Source organism: Rattus norvegicus, chromosome 1 (genome assembly GCF_036323735.1).
Source record: "Rattus norvegicus strain BN/NHsdMcwi chromosome 1, GRCr8, whole genome shotgun sequence".
NCBI lineage: Eukaryota > Metazoa > Chordata > Mammalia > Rodentia > Muridae > Rattus > Rattus norvegicus.
This window is the reverse complement of record NC_086019.1, coordinates 148,463,909-148,487,224: the sequence shown is the minus strand read 5'-3', so window position 1 is coordinate 148,487,224 and position 23,316 is coordinate 148,463,909. Positions and strand designations below refer to the sequence as shown.

The window sequence follows — 23,316 nt, the reverse complement described above, 5'->3', positions numbered from 1 at the left end:
TATCCCTAAGACCTTAGATACCTGTTTGTTTTCTGGGAAACGGAAATTTGGTGAATAACAATAGGAGGTTTTATGAGGAGGAAAGGAGAAAATTAGTAAGGGGAAAATGTGATCAAAATTTATGAGTTGAGAAAACAAGCTATTTTCAACAAGAGATAAAATTAAAACGAGAAATAATTCTTCTTAAAGAGGAAAGGAAAAGATACCCAAATGTATTATTTTATGACCAGGAAGAACTTATTCTAAAACTACTGAGTCTATTCCAGGTAGTACTCTATTCATATAAAAATAATAAATAATGAGTAGAAGTACTATTTCAGTTAGGGAAATGTCACATCTTAAGATATCAATCCATGGGAAATGAGACCCATATTATGCACAGAAGTCAAACTGCATTTTAACGTCTGCCTTGATATTGAAAAACTGCTAGGTATTTCTGATTTCAGAATGATGATTGGTTCTCTAATACCTTCTATTTTGTGAGATTTAGTTCATTATAAGGGTAATTAGGTATGAGGGAAATGAGGGAATGTGCATGTGAAAATGTGTGTACATGTGCATAAACATTTATATGTGTGCATGTGTGTGTGCATGTGTGTGTGTGCGTGTGTGTGTATGCATGTGTGAAAGACAGGAAGAAGAATGTATGTTCTGTGGGTGTGTATATGTCTGGACACCAAATATATTCCATATCACATTCCATATCACAGATATTCTAGGACATGGTACCTCTATGTCTATAGTACACTCTGTCTAGGAGTAGTTGTTTCCTAAGTTCCATAACAAACTTGCTGATTATGTCTGATATAATCTGCATCGAGTACTTAAAATTGTGATTTTATAGTTTACCCAGGAGGATACTTGCCTGGAGACGTCAAGTTGACTGATATGTACAGAATCATAAATACTATTGAAGAATGACCCTTAAACAAAATTACTGAACGTTGCTTGCTCCTGGGCATAAGAACACAGATGCAGAGCCCGAGGCCCGAGAATGCTGATGAGTTCTCCAGAGAGCAAGCTAAGAAGAAAAGAATTAATATAAATGCAGTGATTAGCGACTACGATAGTAAAAATAGGCATAGATATGTATGTGCCTATCTTGAAGGTGCTTTTCTGTGTAACTTGCTTTGCTGCACGTTTACAAATTATTTTTTCTTGGTGAAATTACTAAGATGTTCTCTTTTCTGTTTGCAATTCTTGTCCTGAAGCTTTCTTTTCCTTTGTGCAGTCCAATTGACAACCGTTGTTTTTGGAGATTAAAAACCAAGACATTTTGGGAAGGAGACAAAGAAATTGATTGCTTTTTTTTTATTTATACAAGGTTTGGTCATGTAAAGAATGAACAGTTCAGTGGGAATCTAGACAAGCGGTAAGAGCCTTTAATGTATTTCTCCTTAATTGTATATCAATGGAAATAATACATAGCATGGGTATACTTTGCCAGACCTTAATACTCCATACTCTATGTCTTCTCTCTTATTTGCTTTCCCCCCTAAGACATAACCAAGATTTATTTTGTTTTATACCTGACAATTTCCATACTTATCATGCTTACTGTATCTGTTCCAACATTTCAGAGTCATATTTTTAATGCAAGAGTCTATATCACATATACTGCCTACCATTTTGTATATTCATACATTTTTATAGGGGCAGTGACATTTCATAATGTAAAGTGATGTCCTTGATCAAAACTCATCAGCACTGAATGGCAATTCTTGTCAAGTGAAGTATTAATACTTCCTTTTGGCTTTACGTGCACATTCCTTTTTTATTGAATATTTCATTTACATCTTAAATGTTATCACCTTTCCAGATTTCTTTTCCATAAACCCTCTATATCATCTCCCTTACCCATTCTTCTGTGAGGGTGTTCTTCCACCCAACCTTGCACCCCTTCCTGCCTGCCCACCCTGACAGTCCCCTATACTGGGGCTCCAGCTTTGGCAGGGCCAAGGGCTTTTCCTCCCATTGGCGCTCAACAAGGCCATCATCTACTACACATGCAGCTGGAGCCATGAGTCTGTCCATTTATATTCTTTGGGTCATGGTTTTATTCCCTGGGAGCTCTGATTGGTTGGTATTGTTGTTCTTATGGGGTTTCAAGCCCCCTCAGCTCCTTCAATCCTTTCTCTAACTTCCCCAATGAGAACCCCATTCTCAGTTCAACCATTTGCTGGTATCATTCTCCCCTGCATTTGTCACATTCTGGCTGAGCTTCTCAGGAGACAGCTACATCAGGCTACTGTCAACATGTACTTACTGGCATCAGCAATATTATCTGGGTTTGGTGGCTGTATATATATATATATATATATATATATATATATATATATATATATATATATATATATATATATATATATATGACTGGATACCCAGACAGGCTAAGGTCTGATTGGCCTTTCCTTCAGTCTCTGATTCAACCTTTTTTCCTTATCTCCTTCTATGAATACTTTTGTTCCCCATTTTAAGGAGTGAAACATCTGCACTTTAATTGTCCTTCTTGAGCTTCATGTGGCCTGTGGATTTTATCTTGTGTAATCTGAGCTTAGGGGCTAATATCCACTTATCAGTGAGTGCATACTATGTGGGTTGTTTTTGTGTTTGTTTGTTTGGTTTTCGGGTTTTGTTTGTTGGTGGTGGTGGTTTTTTGTTTTGTTTTTTGTTTGTTTGTGGTTTTCTTGTGATTGGTTTACCTTACTCAGGATGATATTTTCTTGTTCCATCCATATGAGTATAAATTTCTTAATACTGCATTTTTAAACTAACATCACAAATATGGTATATTTATTAGTGTTAATTTTAAATTTCCATGTGTTGACTCTCTGCTGATTCCCTTTTCCTTGTTTCTGATTCATCAAAAATGTTTTGCTTATTGTGAGAATATATACACAATGCATTCTATATCTGTATTTTTACCATAATTTTTCTTTATTAATGAAGTATACTGGATTTAAGATCTATTTTGTGCCATCATGGCAATGCCTCCTATGGCATGCTAAGGACATTGCATGTACATCATAAAGGAGAGTGCACAAAAAAAAATACTATAAATATTTGGTAGTGACCACTGCAAATGTGAAATAGAACTTCATCTCTGAGGCAAATCACAGTGAGGTTTTAGATGAATTTGCATTAATTATTTATAACATATGGATAAATGCAAAGATGATTTTAGGGACTGTGGAAAAGAAGCAAGACAGTTTCATTAAAACAGTGGAAACAATTAAAAATCTGCAGTGATCTGGTCTAGAGATATAAAACATATCCACAGAGATGATGAAAAATGAGAAGTGATAATAAATGTCATCATATATTGGTTAAACAGACAAAATAATATTCATGATAAAATGGAAAAGCAAAGAGATATTTCAGAGAAACAAGGAATCAGAGAAATAAAAATATTAGAGGTAACAATCAATAGACTTTGAATTTGAAGATCACTTAAATTAGGCAAAGTTCTGCTGTATGCTATCTTAAGTATTCTGGAAGTTAAAGAGAAACTGTTTTCTTAGAAGTTGAGGTAAGGGTATTTGCAATTCCTCAGATCTGATGAATTAACATACGTCAGTGATGTGATCTCCCCTGTGTTCAAGTATTGCTAGAATACTTTTCTATCCAATAGTGAATTATGTTAGCATAGATCCCACAAACTACAAAAGTTGCTGTAATAGTATTGATCATTTCTTAAACTTTGTAAATAAAAGCACAAATTTATTGAAAACTATTATTATATATAATCTTCTCTCAAATATCCATTTATGATATAAATTATCATAAAAGCATGTTTCTATACCTGAAATTTGTCTCCATTCATATATTTTTCCGACACATTTGAATGATGTTTAATAACTATTTGGATACTTCTATTATGGTTAATAACATGAAAAAATAGTTAACAAAGTCTGACATTGCACAAAATATATTGGAGCACATATATACCTATACATTACCTATATGCTCTTTTGTCAAATTTAGTTAAGATATAATTTATGGAGTCAGTGGAGTAATGATGATTTTGTAAACACAGCTACATTACAAATTATTTAGCTGAAATATATATATATATATATATATATTCATCATTTTGGATGTATACCTATATGCCTTATGGAAATTTATTTGGAATTATGACTAGCTATTCTGCCCAATTATTTTCTTTTAACATTTTTATGGTATTTTATTTATATAGACAATGAATATATATTATATACATGATTATATACATAGGTGAGCAATCCATATATTTTCAAAATGTTTATATAAATATAAACAAGTAGTCATGATGATATTAATCTATAATATTTCATATACTTATACATTTATATATAACAGTTTTCTAAAATCATTATGAAAAACAATGAAAACACAGATTTTAAAATAATATTCTCTTTTTATGTTCTAAAAACTTCATACATATGCCGTGGATTTTAATTATATGGATATGCTTCTTCCTACCTCTTTTCAACTACTACCTACCAGGACATCTCCCTCTCAAATTTCTGCTTTCCTCTTTGTTTTAAATCAATAACCCCTAAGTCCAATTAGTCTTACTCATATGCACAAGGATATAAAACCAACCACTTGTGAATGGGCTACCTACCAGTGGCCACATAATCAAGGAACTGACTTTCTCTCCCTCTACAGTCACCAATGGTGATCAGCACCTCTGCCAATGATGAGGCATGTGGAGTCCCTTCCCAGTGAACATTGGAAGTTTCCTCTGCTTGACCTTGTATAAGTTTTATGCAGGAGACTCTTGTGAGTTAATGAAATTTAACAGACATGTCATTTCTGTAAGTTAGTATTTATTTTACCGATTTCCTCTCTGTTCCCTAGCTTATGCATTTTTCTGCCTCCTTATACTTCATTTTCTGAATGTCACATGGGGATAAGTGACTCACCTGCAACTGAACACTCAGTGTTATTTATGTTCGATACATTGAATAGCCATAAGTTTCTCAGTAGTTACTACTCACTGAAATAAGATGCGTCTCTGACAAAGCAGAAAGCAATACAAACTGCTGTAGAAGCATCAATACTTAAAAAGCAAATTGACAGTATGACCACTTGGCAAAGCAGCTATCTCCCCAGTCAAGAACATTTGGCCATATTTACAGTACCAGACAGGAACAAAAATTGCAAAGTGCTTGGAAAATCCCATAAATATCCCACTACAATGTGACCAAAAGACACATAACAGGCAGGTCAGTATTATGAAATGCTGAGCACTGTGTTGGGTAAGACCTTTGTTGTCCTCCTTTCTAGATGCCTACAGACCACCTTCTGGAACTGTGTAAGCTAGTTATTAGGGAAATCGTTCCTGAATCATAAAGGTTGATTTATTTACATCCTACATTCCAAGTGAGTGGATGTAATCAGCAATAAGTACATAGTAGAAGGTACGATCTAGATGTGGTGAACAGCAAAGAGTAAAGGCAATGGTCTATGTTTTGAGAAGAAAAGAGTTTTGTTTTATTCACAATTCAAGAAAGATGATCTAGAACTGTCAGAGTCTTGACGTTACTGTGGATATCAGGGCATATAGTATCACAGAGGTGAAAGCAAGTGCAGAGATACTGAAATGAAAAACAAGTAGCGAGAGAACAAGACAGCAAGATCTCAAAAGAAATATGTTAATCTTTTATAAACAAAAACCAATATCCTTACAACTTAATGTGTCCATCATTACTACCAAGCATCAACTTGTGGAATATTCAATGTTTAAGGGTCTCTTGAATAAATTCAAGTCTAAACTGTAAGATCATGAATATAAGAATTGTACAGTATTGACATTAAAGCCCATCCAGTCACTTTACATTCCAGTCACTGCGGTCTTCTGGTCCTCCATCATAGATTCCTTCTCTCCATCTCCCCTTTCTCTTCTCTTCAGAGAGGGTTGGGACCACCTGGGCATTCCACCCACGCTGGTACATCAAGTTTCTGCAAATTCAGACTCATCACCTCCCACTGAGGCTAGACAAGTTAGCCCTGTTAGGGAACAAATTCCAGTCAGACACCAGCTTTAGGGACAGCTTTTCTTCAGTTGTTGGAGTATCCAAATGAACACCAAGCTGAACATCTGCTGTGTATGTGCCAAGGACCTTAGTCCAGCTTGTATATGCTCTTTGGTTGGTGGCTCAGTTTCACATAGCCCCCAAGGGTCCACGTGGGTTGACTCATTTGGTCATCCTGGGAGTTTATACCAAATACAGGCCCTGTAATTCTTCCCTGAAATGTATCATGAAAGTGCCTGAGGTCCACACAAAGTTAGAGTATGGGTATGTGCATCTGTTTCAGTTAGCTGATGAATGGAGCCTCCCAGAGGACAGTTATGGTAGGGTCCTGTCTACAAGCTTAACAGAGTTTCATTAATAGAGACGGATTGGTGCTTGGCCATGGGATGGGTATCATGTCGAACTGGTTATTACTTGGCAGTTCCTTCTGTCACTGTTCCATCTTTGTCAATGCACTTCCTGTAAACAGGATAAATTTTGAGTCAAAAATTTTGTGAGTGGGTTGGTGTCCTTATCCCTCCACTAGAGTTTTTGCCTGGCTCAGGAGGTGACCTCTTTGGGTTCCATATCCCTACTGATTTGCATCTAGGCTAAGGTCACCTGCATTGACTCCTGGGAACCTCCCGCATCCCAAGTCTCTGGCACTTCCTAGAGATTCCTCCAGTCTCCACCACTGCCAGCTGCAGATTTCCATTTATTCTTCTGGCTCTCTTGCCCTTTTCTCTGTCTCTCCACACACTTGATCCTGACTCTCCTCCGCCCTCTCCATCTCATCTTTCAACCGTTGTCTCTAGTCTTCTGCATTGTATGATTATTTTACTCACCCATCTAAGTGAGATTCAATCACTCTTTCATAGCACTTCCGTCATGTTTAGCTTCTTTGGGTCTAGATTGTATGGTGGATATCTTGCACTTTATGGCTAATATCCATTTATCAGTGAGTTCATAACATGCACATAATTTAGGGGCTGGGTTTTCTTGTTCAGGATGGTATTTTCTAGTTCAGTCGACTTGCTGGCAAAATGTATGTTCTTCTTGTTTCTAATAGCTCGTATACCATTGTGAATGTGAACGTCATTCTCCGTATACATTCTTCAGCAGAGGGACATCTGGGTTGTTTCCAGTTTGTAAATATTACAAATAAAACTGCTATGAATATAGCGATGCATGTGTCCCTGTGCAATGGTGGAGCATTTTGGGAGTTATATGCCCTGGAGCATTATAGATGGATATTTAGGTAAAACTATTTACTATTTTATGACTGATTTCTAGATTGCTGCACAAGCGTGCAATCCCACCAGCAATGGAAGAGTGTTCCCCATTCTCTGTATTTTTGCTAGCATGGGATGTCATTTGAGTTTTTATCTTAGTTATTACATCTGGTATAAGATGGGATCTCAGGGTTCTTTTGATTTGTATTAACCTGAGGACTAAGGACTTGAACATTTCTTTAAGTGTTTCTCGGCCATTTGATATTCCTCTGTTGAGTATTCTGTTTAGCTCTGTTTGACATTTTTAATTGAGTTACTCAGTTTGTTGCAGTCTACCTTTTTGAGTTCCTTATATATTTTGAGTATTATCCCTCTGTCAAATATAGGGTTAGTGAAGATTTCTTTTCTCACTCTGTAGACTGTTGTTTGTAGCTATAGACTGTGTCCTTTATCCTACAGAAACTTTTCACTTTCATGAGGTTCTATTTATCAACTGTTAATATTCAAGCATGAGCTATTGGTGTTCTTTCCAAGAAATTGAGCCCTATTCCAATTTGTTCTCAAATATTTAAAGTTTCTCTTCTATTAGACACAGTGTATCTGATTTTAAGTTGGTGTCCTTGATCCACTTGGATTTGACCTTTGTAATGGATGATAAATATTGACCTATTTGCATTCTTCTACATGTTGACCAAGAGTTAGACCAGCACTATTTTTTGAAGTTTTTTCCTTTTATACTTTTGGTTTCTTTGTCAAAAAAATGAAGTGTTCATGGGCGTGAGGGTTTTCCTAGGTCTTCAATTATATTACATTGATCAATATGTCTGTTTCTATACCAATACCATCCAGGTTTTATTACTATTGTTGTGTAGTGAAGCTTGAGATCAGGGATGCTGATTCCTCTAGAAGTTTTATTCTTCAGTAATATTTTTTCTGTCTGGGTCTATTTCATTTTCCATATAAAGTTGCTCTCTCAAATTCTATAAGACTGTCTTGATGGTTTGATAATAATTGCATTAAATCTATTCATTGCTTTTGGTATGATGGTCATTTTCCTTATGTTAATTCTACTAATGCATTAACATGGAAGATTTTTCCACATTTTAATATCTTCTTCAATTTATTTTTCCAGAGACTTGATAATTCTTTTCATGCAGGTGTTTCACTTTCTTGGTTACAGTTAAACCAAGATACTTTATACAATTTGTTCGTACTGTGAAGGTTGTCATTTGTATAAAGGAGGGCTATCACTTTGTTTGAGTTAATTTTGTATCCTGCCACTTTGGTGAATGTGTTTATCCACAGGTAGGAGGTCTCTGGTAGAATTTTGGGGTTGCTTTTGTGTACTTTCATATTGTCTCCAAATAGGAATGCTTTGACTTCTTTTCCAATTTGTATCTACTTGATCTCTTTTAAGTGTTTTGTTGCTCAGGCTTGAACTTCAATTACTATAATGAATAGATAGGGAGACAATGGGCAGCATTATCTTGTCCCTGATTTTAGTGAGATTGCTTTAAGTTTCTCTCAAACTTAATGTTGGCCATTGCCTTGCTTTATGTAGCTTTTATTATTTTTAGGAATTTGTCTTGTGTCCATGATCTCCCAGAACTTTTTTTAAATGAATGACTTTTACTTTTTTTAACACAAATGAAATATCAAAAATTAGATGCATTTAATGAGATAATCATCTGATTTCTTTAACTCTCTGTTTGTTTATGTGGTGGATTATATTGAACTGTCCCTTTATCCCTATAATGAAGCCTATTTAATCATACTAAATGATGTTTTTGATGTATTCTTGGAATTAGTATGTGAGAATTTAACTGATTGTTTTTTCATAGATGTTCATAAGAGATATAGGTCTGAAATTCTCTTTCTCTGATGAGGCTTTCTGTGGTTTAGGTATCAGGATGACTGTGGGCTTATAGAATATATATGGCAGTGTTCCTTCTGTTTCTGTTTTTTGGAAGAATAGCTTGAGGTGTATTGGTATTAAACCTTCATTTTAAAGTCCATTAGAATTCTGTTCTACAACCATCTGACACTGTGATTCTTTTCATTGGGAGACTTGAAACTACAGCTTGGATTCTGTTTGGGGACTATAGGATTATTTAAGTTGTTTGCTTGATCTTGATTTAATTTTGGTGTTATCTGTCTAGAATACCATTCATTTTGTTTACATTTTGAAATTTTGTGAAGTACAGGCTTTGGAAGTAAGACCCAATGTCTTTTTTAATTTCCTAAATTTCCCTTGTATCTCTATCTTTTCACTTCTGACTTTGTTACTTTTGATGCTTTCTCTTTGACTTTTTGGTAGTTTTGCTCATGGTTTGTCTATTTCTTGATGTTTTCAAAGAACCAGCTCTTCCTGTTAATTATTTGTATTGTTTTCCTGTTTCTAAGTGATTGGTTTTGACCATGAGTTTGACTAGTACCTGTCCATTGACTATGACATATCCTTTGGTGAGAGTGGGATGTTGAAGTCCTCATTATTGTGTAATGTTCAACGTGTGGTAAGACCTTTAGTAATGGTCTTTTATGAATGTTGGTTTTGTTGCATTTGGGATACAGACATTCAGAATTGAGATGTCATCTTGGTACATTTTTCCTTTGATGAAAATGAAATGCCCTTCCCCAAGTGTTTGGATTAATTTTGTTTTAAAATCTATTTTATCAGCTACTATACTAGATTCCACAGCCTGCGTCTTTATTCCATTTTATCAGAATACCATTTTACAGCCTTTATTCTGAGGTAGTGTCTATCTTTTCTCTGAGGTATGTTTTGGTATGCAGGAGGATAATGGGTCCTGTTTATGTATTCAGTTTGATAGGCTGAATCATTTAATTGGTGACTTGAGTCCAATGATATTGAGTGATATTAATATCCAATGACTGTAAGTTCCTGCTTTTATGATGTTGGTGATGGCTCCGTTTGTGTGTGTGTGTGTGTGTGTGTGTGCGTGCGTGCGCGCGCGCGCGCGCGCGCGCGCGCATGGGGGGTGTATGTCCTCTTTTTGCTTTTCTGTGAAATGATTAATTTCTTGTGTTTTCTTAGTGTAGTTATCCTCATTGTCTTGGCATTTTCCTCCTAGTATTCTCTGTAAGGATGGATTAGTTGAAATATATTGTTCAAATTTGGTTTTGTCATGAAACATTTTGGTTTCTCCATTTACAATGATAGGAAGTTTTACTGAGTAAAGGAGTCTGAGCTGAAATACCTGGTTTTTATGTCTCTGTTGAAAAACCAGGTGCAATTCTCATAGTTCTGTATTTATATATTACTTAGTCATTTTCCCTTGAAGCTTCTAGTATTTTTTCTTTGTTCTATATATCTCATGTTTTAATTATTATGAATTAGGAGGATTTTATTTTCCAGTACAATATATTTGGTGTTCTACAAGCTTCCTATACTTTTGTAACCATCTATTTTCTTTATTTTCAAATTTTGTTACATAACCATATTACCATCATATTTAATTTAAAACATTTTGACCATTTGTACAAAGGGAAAATCTTGTTAGTATTATAAATGCCACCTTTTAGTATTTAGAATTAGCCCAATATTGTGTGGAAGTTTTGTTTGTCCACTCATTTTGAGTTAAAAACCGATAAAATACTCTTTAATGTTGTCCTTGTTTTTTATATAACTGTGGGGGGTGTTGACCATGGCACCATAAGAATCTTCTTCTGAGACCAGCAGGATCAGAACTCACTTGGTCCTGCGTTTTGGGATTGCTTCAGATCATGTAACCATGTAACCAAGGGACCTCAAACCAAGTGGTCACAGGTAGTATGCCAAGTCACTTACCAATGGAATTCTTACCCAGGCAAATAGAGTATCACTATCATCTCAAACTCAGTTAAGAGAATGCACTTACCTACCCCTCAATACCATCCCACTCATTAAGTTTTATATACTTCCTGACCTTATGTAATAAATGCCATAAGCTAATTCACCAAGAATTGTCTTACACTGACTGTTTTTAATTGAGCAGTAACAAATAATGGAAGTCTTTCTTTCCTCAAGCACTCATCATTGTCCCTTTGGACCCACCTGTTGAGGCAAAAATCAGAACCACATATGCCTTTTATTTTCAAATACTGTTTACTAACTGATTAAATGTCATTTGTGACTGAAGACTTAATAATATTCTTTGACTATTATTTGTGATACACAATTGACTGCATCATGTTATAGCAATAGTAATATGACGTTTTAGGAAGCACAAAATATCAGATTCTGTCAGACAGTTCATATGAACATCCTCTGCCATTATAGTGTACCTGAAAAAGTAGTCATACAATAATCCTATACATTGTTTTCTATTAACAGACCAAATAGAACATTGGAATTTTACTCTGAAAATAATTAGAGTATTTGGAATAAAACAAACATTGGAATCTATTATAATAAATTTATTGAATTATAGGAATACATTCAACATTCTGGATCAATATTCTATATGTATGAATGTTCACAAAACATATCACTTTAGAAAGGTTATCCCTTCTACAAACATATTCCTCAACATTCAGGATGTCCAGGTGTTGCAGTTACAAATGCCTCAGACAGAACTGTGGGAAGTATGGAATAGTGAGGTCTGTTGTTTCCCCTAATTTCTGACAAGTTTACTAAACTTCTGAGTTGAAATAGCATTTCTTGGTATATGGTTAAGAAATTTAAAACCCACATATGTTAAAATATCTCATGTGTACCTAATCAAAAAATTGCTGTGAGTGAGAAAATATGCTTTCCTTGAGGTTTTTGTTATTAACTAGAACTTGTAGGGTTTTTTAACTGTTTCTAATTAATTTTTTACTCTCCAAATTTTATTCCCTTTCTGGTCCCTTCTCCAACAGTTCCATATGGCATACCTCTTCCCAACTCACCTTGTCTCCAAAAGGATGTACCCATTTACATCTCCCACCCTACCAGACCTCTAAATGCATTGGGTCCTCCAGTCTTTTGAGTTTAGGTGCGTATTCTCTGAGTGAACACAGACTCAGCAGTCCTCTGGTGCTTATGTTTTAGGGCCTCCTATCAGCTGGTGTATACTGCCTAATTGGTAATCCTGTGTCTAAGAGATTTGGGGGTCCAGGTTAATTTAGACTGCTGCTCCTCCTACAGGGTTTCCCTCCTTCTTAGCTTCTTCCATCTTTCCCCTAAATAGACAAAATGGGGCAGCAGCTTCTGTTTTTTGTTGGGTACACATATCTGCATCTGACTCTTTCAGCTGCTTATTGCGTCTTTTGGAGAGCTGTCATGGTAGGTCCCTATATGTGAATGCCCCATAGCTTTAGTAATGATATCTGGTCTTGGGGGCCTCCTCTTGAGCTGGATCCCGCTGGGAATCTGTCACTGGACTTTCTTTTCCTCATGTTATTCTCGATTTCCATCCCTGTGGGGCAACCCCATCCCATATTTGATGCACTGTCTTTCTGCTGGAGATGGGATTTACAATTCCTCTCCCCACTCTAGGCCATTTCATCTAGAGTCCCTCCCTTTAAGTCCTGAGAATCTCTCACCTCCTGGGTTTCTGGTACATTCTGAAGGGTCCACTGAACCTCCTACCTACCGAAGTTGCCTGTTTCCATTCTTAATGCTGGCCCGGGCTTCAGTGCTTTTCCCCCACCCAATACAAGATGATGTTAATTTTTCTACAAACACTCACCCCCTTTCCCTCCCTTGTACCTTGTTCCTCCCAACCCACTTGTAATTGCTTTCTTCTCCTCCCAAGTGGGACTGAGGTGTCCTCACTTGAGCCCTTTAGCTTGTTGACATTTTTGAGTTGTGTGGACTATATTTCAGGTATTCTGTATTTTTTGGCAAACATCCACTTATTAATGAGTACATATCATGTATGCCACTTTCTATCTGAGTTACCTCACTCACAAAGTCATTTTATAGTTCCATTCATTTGCCTACAAAACTAAGGATGCCCTCATTCTTAATAGCTGAGTAATATTCTACTATGTAAATAAACAGCATTTTCTGTTCCCATTCTTCTGTCATAAGACATCTGGGTGGTTTCCAACTTCTGGCTATCACAAATAAAGCTGCTATGAACATAGTGAAACACGCGCTTTCATAGCATGGTGGGGCATCTTTTGGGTATAATCCCAAGAGTGATATTGCTGGGTCTTCAGGTAGATCTATTTCCAGTTTTCTGAGGAAACTCCAAATTGATTTCCAATGTGGTTGTATCAGTTTGCAATCCCACCAGCTATGGGGGGGTACCTTGTTCTCCACATCCTTGCCAACTTGTGTTATCACCTGAGGTTTTCATCATAGCCATTTTGGTTGCAGAAAGTAGGAACTTCAGGGTATTTTTGATTCACATTTCTCTGATCACTAAAGACTTTGAACACTTCTTTAGGTACTTCTAAACCATTCAAGATTCCTCTGTTATGAATTTCAGTTTAGTTCTATACCCCATTTTTTAATTGGGTTTTTTGCTCTTTCGTGGTTAGTTTCTCGAGTTCTTTATATATTCTGGATATTGGCCCTCTATCAGATGTGAGGTTAGTGAAGGTATTTTTCCAGTCTGTAATTTGCAAGTTTGTCTAATTGACTATGTCAATTACAGAAGCTTCCCACTTTCATGAGGTTTCATTTATCAATTCTTCATCTTAGAGCATGAGCCATTGGAGTTCTCTTTGGGAAATTTCTACCTGTGTCAAAGAGATCAAGGCTCTTTACCCCTTTCTCTTCTTTTAGATTGACTGTATCTGGCTATATTTTGGGCCCTTGATCTACTTGGACTTGAGATTTGTGCAAGCTGACAATTATGAGTCTATTTTCTTTTTTTCTACATATAGACAGCCAGTTAGACAGCACCCTTCATTGAAGACACTTTGTATTCCATTGTATATTTTTTGCTTATTTATGAAAAACCAAGTGTATGTGTCTGGTTTTATATTTGGGTCTTCAATTTTATTCAATTGTTTAACCTGTCTTGTCTCTATACCAATATTATGCAGCTTTATCACTATTTCTCTGTAGCAGACTTTGAGATTCAAGATGGTGTTTCCCTTTTTTCCTGGTCCTTTTTGCTGGAACAGACTGCCAACCATTCTGCTCCCCTAGAAGACACCATATCCTGAGGCATTCCATAAATTCCGTTGTACTCAGAGCACTTGGTAAGAAAATTCCCAAAGTCCAAGCTGCAGCTGAGAGCCCAATGGACTAAGGGACCTACCCCCCCCCACTACTTCAACCAAATAAATACTACTCCCATTTTCCCTGGTCTTTCTGCTGGGACAGACTGTTAGCTAGACTTCTCCCTGGAAGAGACTATATCTTCAGATATATCAAAGGATCAGCTGCACTCAGCATTTGGTAAGAACAACCCCCCAACAAGTCCCAAAGCAGCTTCTGCAGTCCAGTGGAATCAGGGAACCACCATCTCCCCAAACCCCCGACCCACCAAATACAAATCCCCTACTGCTTGGTCCTTTATGCTGGGACAGGATGCAAGCATATCTGCTCCCTGGAAGAGGCTATATCCACAGATATACCAGAAGACCCACTGTAATCAGAACATTTGACATAATATCTTGAAATATCCACAGACATACCAGAAGAACCACTATACTCAAAATATTTGATATCACATACTGAGGCATTCCAGAAGATCTGCTGCACCTGGGGCATCTGACACCATTATTGGAGACATCCCAGGAGATCTACTGCACTTGGACACCACAGCTTGATGCCATCACTAGGAGAACTCAAATGCCTGCCCTGGTTGCTATATCCAGCAAAACTCTCAATCAGCATGGATAGGGAAACCAAAACTTTCCAGGACAAAATGAAATTCAAACAGTATCTATCTACAAATCCAGTGCTAAGAGATCAGGAATTCAAGGCATAAACCTAACAATAATAAAAGCAATTTACAAAGCAGCTCTCTGCTCCCAAACCCCGTGGGAGAGAGACCTCACTGCCTGATCAGGTGGGCACTCCTGAGGCTGCAGAGCGGAGGAGACCACCAACACTGCCCACCCCTGCCCACATCCCTGGCCCAAAAGGCAACTGTATAAGGCCTCTGGGTTCCTGTAGGGGAGGGCCCAGGAGCGGCAGGACCCCTGCGCCTGAGACACCGCCGGAACCTGAGGGAAACAGACCGGATAAACAGTTCTCTGCACCCAAATCCCGTGGGAGGGAGAGCTGAACCTTCAGAGAGGCAGACACGCCTGGGAAACCAGAAGAGACTGCACTCTGCGCACATCCAGACGCCAGAGGAAAACACCAAATGTCATCTGGAACCCTGGTGCACGGAGGCTCCCGGAAAGAGCGGCGCAGATCTTTCCGGTTGCTGCTGCTGCAGAGAGGACTTAGGCAGTACCACACGAGCAAACTTGAGCCTTGGAACCACAGGTGGGACCAACTTTTCCCCTGCGGGAGGACTGCCTGGTGAACTCAAGACACAGGCCCACAGGAACAGCTGAAGACCTGTAGAGAGGAAAAACTGCACGCCCGAAAGCAGAGCACTCTGTCCCCATAGCTGGCTGAAGGAAGGCAGGGGAGCAGGTCTGCAGGGCTCCTGAAACACAGGCTTATAGGACAGTCTAGCCACGGTCAGAAATGGCAGAACAAAGTAACACTGGAGATGATCTGATGGCGAGAGGCAAGCGCAGGAACCCAAGCAACAGAAACCAGGACTGCATGGCATCATCGGAGCCCAATTCTCGCACCAGGATAAACATGGAGTATCCAAACACACCAGAAAAGCAAGATCTAGTTTCAAAATCGTATTTGATCATGATGCTGGAGGACTTCAAGAAAGACGTGGAGAACTCCCTTGGAGAGCAAGTGGAAGCCTACAGAGAGGAATCGCAAAAATGCCTGAAAGAATTCCAGGAAAACATAAATAAACAAGTAGAAACCCATAGAGAGGAGACACAAAAATCCCTGAAGGAATTCCAGGAAGACACAATCAAACAGTTGAAGGAATTAGAAATGGAGATAGAAGCAATCAAGAAAGAACACATGGAAACAACCCTGGATATAGAAAACCAAAAGAAGAGACAAGGAGCTGTAGATACAAGCTTCACCAACAGAATACAAGAGATGGAAGAGAGAATCTCAGGAGCAGAAGATTCCATAGAAATCATTGACTCAGCTGTCAAAGATAATGTAAAGCGGAAAAAGCTACTGGTCCAAAACATACAGGAAATCCAGGACTCAATGAGAAGATCAAACCTAAGGATAATAGGTATAGAAGAGAATGAAGACTCCCAGCTCAAAGGACCAGTAAATATCTTCAACAAAATCATAGAAGAAAACTTCCCTAACCTAAAAAAAGAGATACCCATAGACATACAAGAAGCCTACAGAACTCCAAATAGATTGGACCAGAAAAGAAACACCTCCCGTCACATAATTGTCAAAACACCAAACGCACAAAATAAAGAAAGAATATTAAAAGCAGTAAGGGAAAAAGGTCAAGTAACATATAAAGGCAGACCTATCAGAATCACACCAGACTTTTCGCCATAAACTATGAAGGCCAGAAGATCCTGAACAGATGTCATACAGACCCTAAGAGAACACAAATGCCAGCCCAGGTTACTGTATCCTGCAAAACTCTCAATTAACATAGATGGAGAAACCAAGATATTCCATGACAAAACCAAATTTACACAATATCTTTCTACAAATCCAGTGCTACAAAGGATAATAAAGGCTAAACCCCAACATAAGGAGGCAAGCTATACCCTAGAAGAAGCAAGAAACTAATCATCTTGGCAACAAAACAAAGAGAAGAAAAGCACACAAACATAACCTCACATCCAAATATGAATATAACAGGAAGCAATAATCACTATTCCTTAATGTCTCTCGGCATCAATGGCCTCAACTCCCCAATAAAAAGACATAGATTAACAAACTGGATATGCAATGAGGACCCTGCATTCTGCTGCCTACAGGAAACACACCTCAGAGACGAGGACAGACACTACCTCAGAGTGAAAGGCTGGAAAACAACTTTCCAAGCAAATGGTCAGAAGAAGCAAGTTGGAGTAGCCATTCTAATATCAAATAAAATCAATTTTCAATAAAAATCATCAAAAAAGATAAGGAAGGACACTTCATATTCATCAAAGGAAAACTCCACCAAGATGAACTCTCAATCCTCATCTTCGGTTGGTTTATATACAAGTGTGCAATTTCTAGGCTTGAAAGTAAAATAATGCTATCTGGTGCTGGATAGAGGAGCCTTATTTTTTATTATGGCAGCTTGCTATTTTTGTAACATGGTGATTTGGTTGAACACAATAAAGTACATTAGTAACTGATCTCCCCTTCTTCCTGGATGAGTGAGGAGATGATTAAATGTTGATGTCAGCATCCTTGAGCATATTCAGATGAGCTTCTGCTTCTGTTGAAAAGGATGCTGTGTTTGATTGTGGTCCGAAGCTTTGAAGCACTACTTGGCATCTCCTTCCTTGGAGGTCTCACTGTTTAAACATAACAGATTTGATAGCTTGTTGGTAAGGTGAGGTCCAGCTTGTCTCCACTAGGTCATCTTCATGTGAATCCGGTGGTTATACAGTTTTGTTTTAGGGATATTTCATTTTTTTAATAACGGTTTTAGCTGACATTCATGGAGAGAATGAATCCTTAGAACTGTGCCACTAGTGAAAGGAAATCCTGTCTAGAGTATGTTTCTTTACAAAGCTGTGTCACACCATCCTTTGGGCCCTCTGCTGGAAAAGTAGAATCAAGTCTCAAATAATGCCTTTTAAATTGTATCCTCTAGTATTATAGATGTAGGACAGAACTGTATCATACCTCTGTGGATGTAAAATAGCTTGTACCTGCTTTATGATACGTAGTAGTGACTGTGCTTTATCAGAGCTGTTTTTAATGATGTTGCTCAGAATGTTTTCTTTCCAGATGATGATTGAGAAGCTAATTTTAAAAAAAAATGGTGCCAGGTACCACAAGAGTAACAGAACTGTGCTGTTTTCTCGGGTTTTGTTTTTTTACTTTTTTTTTTAATGGAGTGTGCTGGATGTCTCTACAGTTTTGTTCAGATGACTGCAGAACCTGGAAAAGCTGTTGCTGCTGTTGATGCATAACACACTGCTATTATTGGTCTTTTTATATAAATATAAATATATATATATACAGATATATAATTTGAATTTTTTGAAACTTTAGCTGTGCTGTCAACTTTGGAAAAAAGTATCCCCGTTTACTGTGTTGAGTTGGCACTGTACAGAAATTAACAGCCATATTGGTCTAGAAATGTTGAACTTAAGTTTCTTCCATTTGTACAGGGGTAACACACTGTATTAAATATGTGAGGTCTTATCTACGTGGGTTTGATTACAAAAACTAATAAAGTATTCTCTAAATTTAAAAAAAAAGTTTGGCTTAAGGCCACACTTTATGTAAGTATACGTGAAAGGAAAAAGACACTTTAGGAATATAATTATGATGTCTTTAGAGATGCTCAGTCGTTAACAGCACTTACTGCGCTTCGAGAAGTCCTGAGTTTAAATCCCAGCAACAAGCTGATGGCTCACAAGCATCTGTAATGGGATCTGATAGACTCTCTGGTATGTCTGAAGACAACTACAGTGAACTTATTATATATAAATAAATGTTTTTTAAAAAGAAAAAAAACTGCATGATATTGGTACAGAGACAGACAGATAGACAAATAGAATAGAATTGAAGACCCAGAAATGAACCCACACACCTATGGTCACTTGATTTTTGACAAAGGAGCCAAAACCATCCAATGGAAAAAAGATAGCATTTTCAGCAAATGGTGCTGGTTAAACTGGAGGTCAACATGTAGAAGAATGCAGATCGATCGATGCTTATCACCCTGTACAAAGCTTAAGTCCAAGTGGATCAAGGACCTCCACATCAAACCAGACACACTCAAACTAATAGAAGAAAAACTAGGGAAGCATCTGGAACACATGGGCACTGGAAAAAATTTCCTGAACAAAGCACCAATGGCTTATGCTCTAAGATCAAGAATCGACAAATGGGATCTCATAAAACTGCAAAGCTTCTGTAAGGCAAAGGACACTGTGGTTAGGACAAAACGGCAACCAACAGATTGGGAAAAGATCTTTACCAATCCTACAACAGATAGAGGCCTTATATCCAAAATATAAGAAGAACTCAAGAAGTTAGACCGCAGGGAGACAAATAACCCTATTAAAAAATGGGGTTCAGAGCTAAACAAACAATTCACAGCTGAGGAATGCCGAATGGCTGAGAAACACCTAAAGAAATGTTCAACATCTTTAGTCATAAGGGAAATGCAAATCAAAACAACCCTGAGATTTCACCTCACACCAGTGAGAATGGCTAAGATCAAAAACTCAGGTGACAGCAGATGCTGGCGGGGATGCGGAAAAAGAGGAACACTCCTCCATTGTTGGTGGGATTGCAGACTGGTAAAACCATTCTGGAAATCAGTCTGGAGGTTCCTCAGAAAATTGGACATTGAACTGCCTGAGGATCCAGCTATACCTCTCTTGGGCCTATACCCAAAAGATGCCCCAACATATAAAAAAGACACGTGCTCCACTATGTTCATTGCAGCCTTATTTATAATAGCCAGAAGCTGGAAAGAACCCAGATGCCCTTCAACAGAGGAATGGATACAGAAAATGTGGTACATCTACACAATGGAATATTACTCAGCTATCAAAAACAAGGACTTTATGAAATTCGTAGGCAAATGGTTGGAACTGGAAAATATCATTCTGAGTGAGCTAACCCAATCACAGAAAGACATACATGGTATGCACTCATTGATAAGTGGCTATTAGCCCAAATGCTTGAATTACCCTAGATGCCTAGAACAAATGAAACTCAAGACGGATGATCAAAATGTGAATGTTTCACGCCTTCTTTAAAAGGGGAACAAGAATACTCTTGGCAGGGAAGAGAGAGGCAAAGATTAAAACAGAGACTGAAGTAACACCCATTCAGAGCCTGCCCCACATGTGGCCCATACATATACAGCCATCCAATTAGACAAGATGAATGCAGCAAAGAAGTGCAGGCCGACAGGAGCCGGATGTAGATCGCTCCTGAGAGACACAGCCAGAATATAGCAAATACAGAGGCGAATGCCAGGAGCAAACCACTGAACTGAGAATAGAACCCCCGTTGAAGGAATCAGAGAAAGAACTGGAAGAGTTTGAAGGGGCTCGAGACCCCATATGTACAACAATGCCAAGCAACCAGAGCTTCCAGGGACTAAGCAACTACCTAAAGACTATACATGGACTGACCCTGGACACTGACCTCATAGGTAGCAATGAATATCCTAGTAAGAGCACCAGTGGAAGGGGAAGCCCTAGGTCCTGCTAAGACTGAACCCACAGTGAACTAGACTGTTGGGGGGAGGGCGGCAATGGGGGGAGGGTTGGGTGGGGAATACCCATAAGGAAGGGGAGGGGGGAGGGGGATGTTTGCCCGGAAACCGGGAAAGGGAATAACACTCGAAATGTATATAAGAAATACTCAAGTTAATTAAAAAAAAAGAAAAAAAAGAAAAAGTTATTGTTATTATCAACAGCATACCACCAGACAGTGAAAATATCGAATCAAATAGGAAGAGGGAAGATCTATATATAAGAGAAAGACTAAAAGTAACAAGGCTATGTGCTTAAATCCAAAAGAATTTTCAGAGCTAGTGATTCAGATAGATATGCCTATCTATTTAATCTACTCATAAATTAATCATGTCTTTGGCCAGCCCTGCTTCTGAGTAAAAGAAATATTATAATTTAGGTGGCAGGTTTATAGGCCTGCATTTTTTACATATGGTAAGTGTTAGCGTTCCAAAATAAAGGAATGAGCAGATTCACTGTCTTAGAGGAAGTGCTTCCTACCATGCTAACAGATATGGTAATAAAATTGTATTAAAGTTCAAAATTACAGAATCTCACTTGAATCATAATCTACTAAAACATTTTTGAAATCCTTACATAATTACAGAGAAATTATATTCTAATACACCACAGTAACAGTGCTTGTATCACAATAGCATTAGTTTAAAAAAAAACAAGCATTAAATACATAAACAATATTAGTGTTATTTAATATTATGTTAAGACTCTAATCTACAATGATCCTTTTCTTCTATTTTCAGGTTGACATCTAAGACTATCCACTTGATTTTGACTCTTTATTTTGCCCTTGAAGAAATAAACAGGAACCCCCATATTCTACCTAACATTTCACTGCTAGTTAAAATTGAATGTGGGCTGCTAGATGATTGGACAATAAACAGTTTATCTTCTAAAAGAGAAAAATATCTTCCTAACTACTACTGTATAAATCAGAGAAGATATTTAATTGTACTTACAGGACCAATGTGGTTAGCATCTGTCATAGTTGGGCCACTCCTATACATAACTAAGAGGCCAGAGGTAAGTTTGAAGAAGCTGATGTTAATGAGGCATTGATTCTTTTCTTTCTGTAAAAATAACATTTATTTGCCTGATCTAATTGTATTCTTTAAAGCTTATGATTAAATAGGCTTGCACTTTCAAGTATATTCTGACCTCTGCCTAGATGGATCAACTCAACTCTTCTGGCTCAAATTCTTCCCTAAAGTCACTAATTGGATATGGCTTTACTCAGCTTCTCATTGATTTGCTTTGCTTGAACAATCACTGCCCATTTGTTTTAGTCTTCTGTCTCCTTTATATTCTGGCTACAACTGCCTCTACTGATGCACATTGAACTGCATGAACTCACAAATTAACTCAACACCATTGCACTGCATTCTTTGCACTGAGTCTCAAAAGTCTGGTTTAACTCTTCTGCATTGAACTCAACTGACTAATTAGAACTCAGAAATCTGCATCCCTCTGTCTCCTGAGTACTTTGATTAAAGGTGTGTACTATCACACCTGCACCTAAACTTTTCTATACTAAAAATTTGCTTTATACTAGGCTGACCTTGAACTAAGTGATCTGCTTGCCTCTGTCTCCTGCCTTCCAAGGAATGCCTATTTCCCAGCAGGATATTTTTTGCCTACAAGTCTTCAGATGTGATCCATTAAGTATAGTCATGTTGCTGGATTAAAATTCCTCTACAGATTTAATTTTCTGATCCTGAGGCTAGTGAAAGTAAGCAAATGAATTTGTCTATTTTGATGCATAGAATTCAAAGCATAAATACACAGATATTTAGAAGCACATGCCATTTTTTTAGCATGAATAAGACTTAAGTGCAATAGACATCTGATGTGCTTCACTATCAGACTTAGTCTTTTCTGTACTTTACAAGACTTAAGAAATTATGTACAATTTTCATAATGGTACAGTTCCTAACATTCCCAAGTTTTGTTTATCACACTTTTTTAGACTAGCAATTTGTTATTTTTATTGATATTTTTATTTACACTTCAAATGTTATTGTTCTTTGAGAAAATAAACAAGATAGATAAACCCTTAGCCAGAATAAACAGAATGCACAGAAAGAATATCCAAATTAACAAAATCAGAAATGAAAAGGGAGACATAACAACAGAATCTGAAAAAATTTTAAAAATATATTAGATCCTACTACAAAAGGCTATATTCCACAAAACTGGAAAATCTGGAGGAAATGGACAATTTTCTATACAGATACCAGGTATTAAAGTTAAATCAGCATCAGATAAGCCATCTAAACAGTCCCATAATGCCTAAAGAAGTAGAAGCAGTCATGAAAAGTCTCCCAACCAAAATAAAGCCCAGGACCAGATGTGTTTATTGGAGAATTCTATCAGACCTTCATAGAAGAAATAATACCAATACTCTCAAAACTATTCTGCAAAATGGAAACAAACAGAGCACTACCCAATTCCTTCTATGAAGCCACAGGTATGCTTATACCTAAACCACACAAAGATCCAACAATAAAACAGAAGTTCAGAACAATTTTCCTTATGAATATCAATGCAAAAATACTCAATGCAAAAATTCTCGCAGCACAAATCCAAGAAACAACACATCTAAACAATCATCCATCATAATCAAGTAGGCTTCATCCCAGGGATGAAGTGATGGATTCAAAATATGGAAATCTGCATTGGGCACTTGC

The 23,316-nt window shown here is 37.4% G+C and overlaps 1 protein-coding gene across 2 annotated transcripts in view; it reads left to right on the top strand.

Moving 5' to 3' along the window:
* The first annotated feature begins 969 nt into the window (after positions 1-969).
* Positions 970-23,316, top strand: part of Vom2r40 (vomeronasal 2 receptor, 40) — a 48,436-nt gene continuing 26,089 nt past the window's right edge. Inside the window, 3 exon segments of one of the 2 annotated variants that reach the window (NM_173317.1) lie at positions 1,098-1,372; positions 21,373-21,652; positions 21,798-22,358. Coding sequence is in view for 1 of the 2 variants with exons in the window: in XM_063282674.1 (XP_063138744.1) it covers positions 1,176-1,372; positions 21,373-21,652 (477 nt within the window). In the remaining variant the exon portion in view is untranslated. 2 annotated transcript variants of the gene reach the window in all.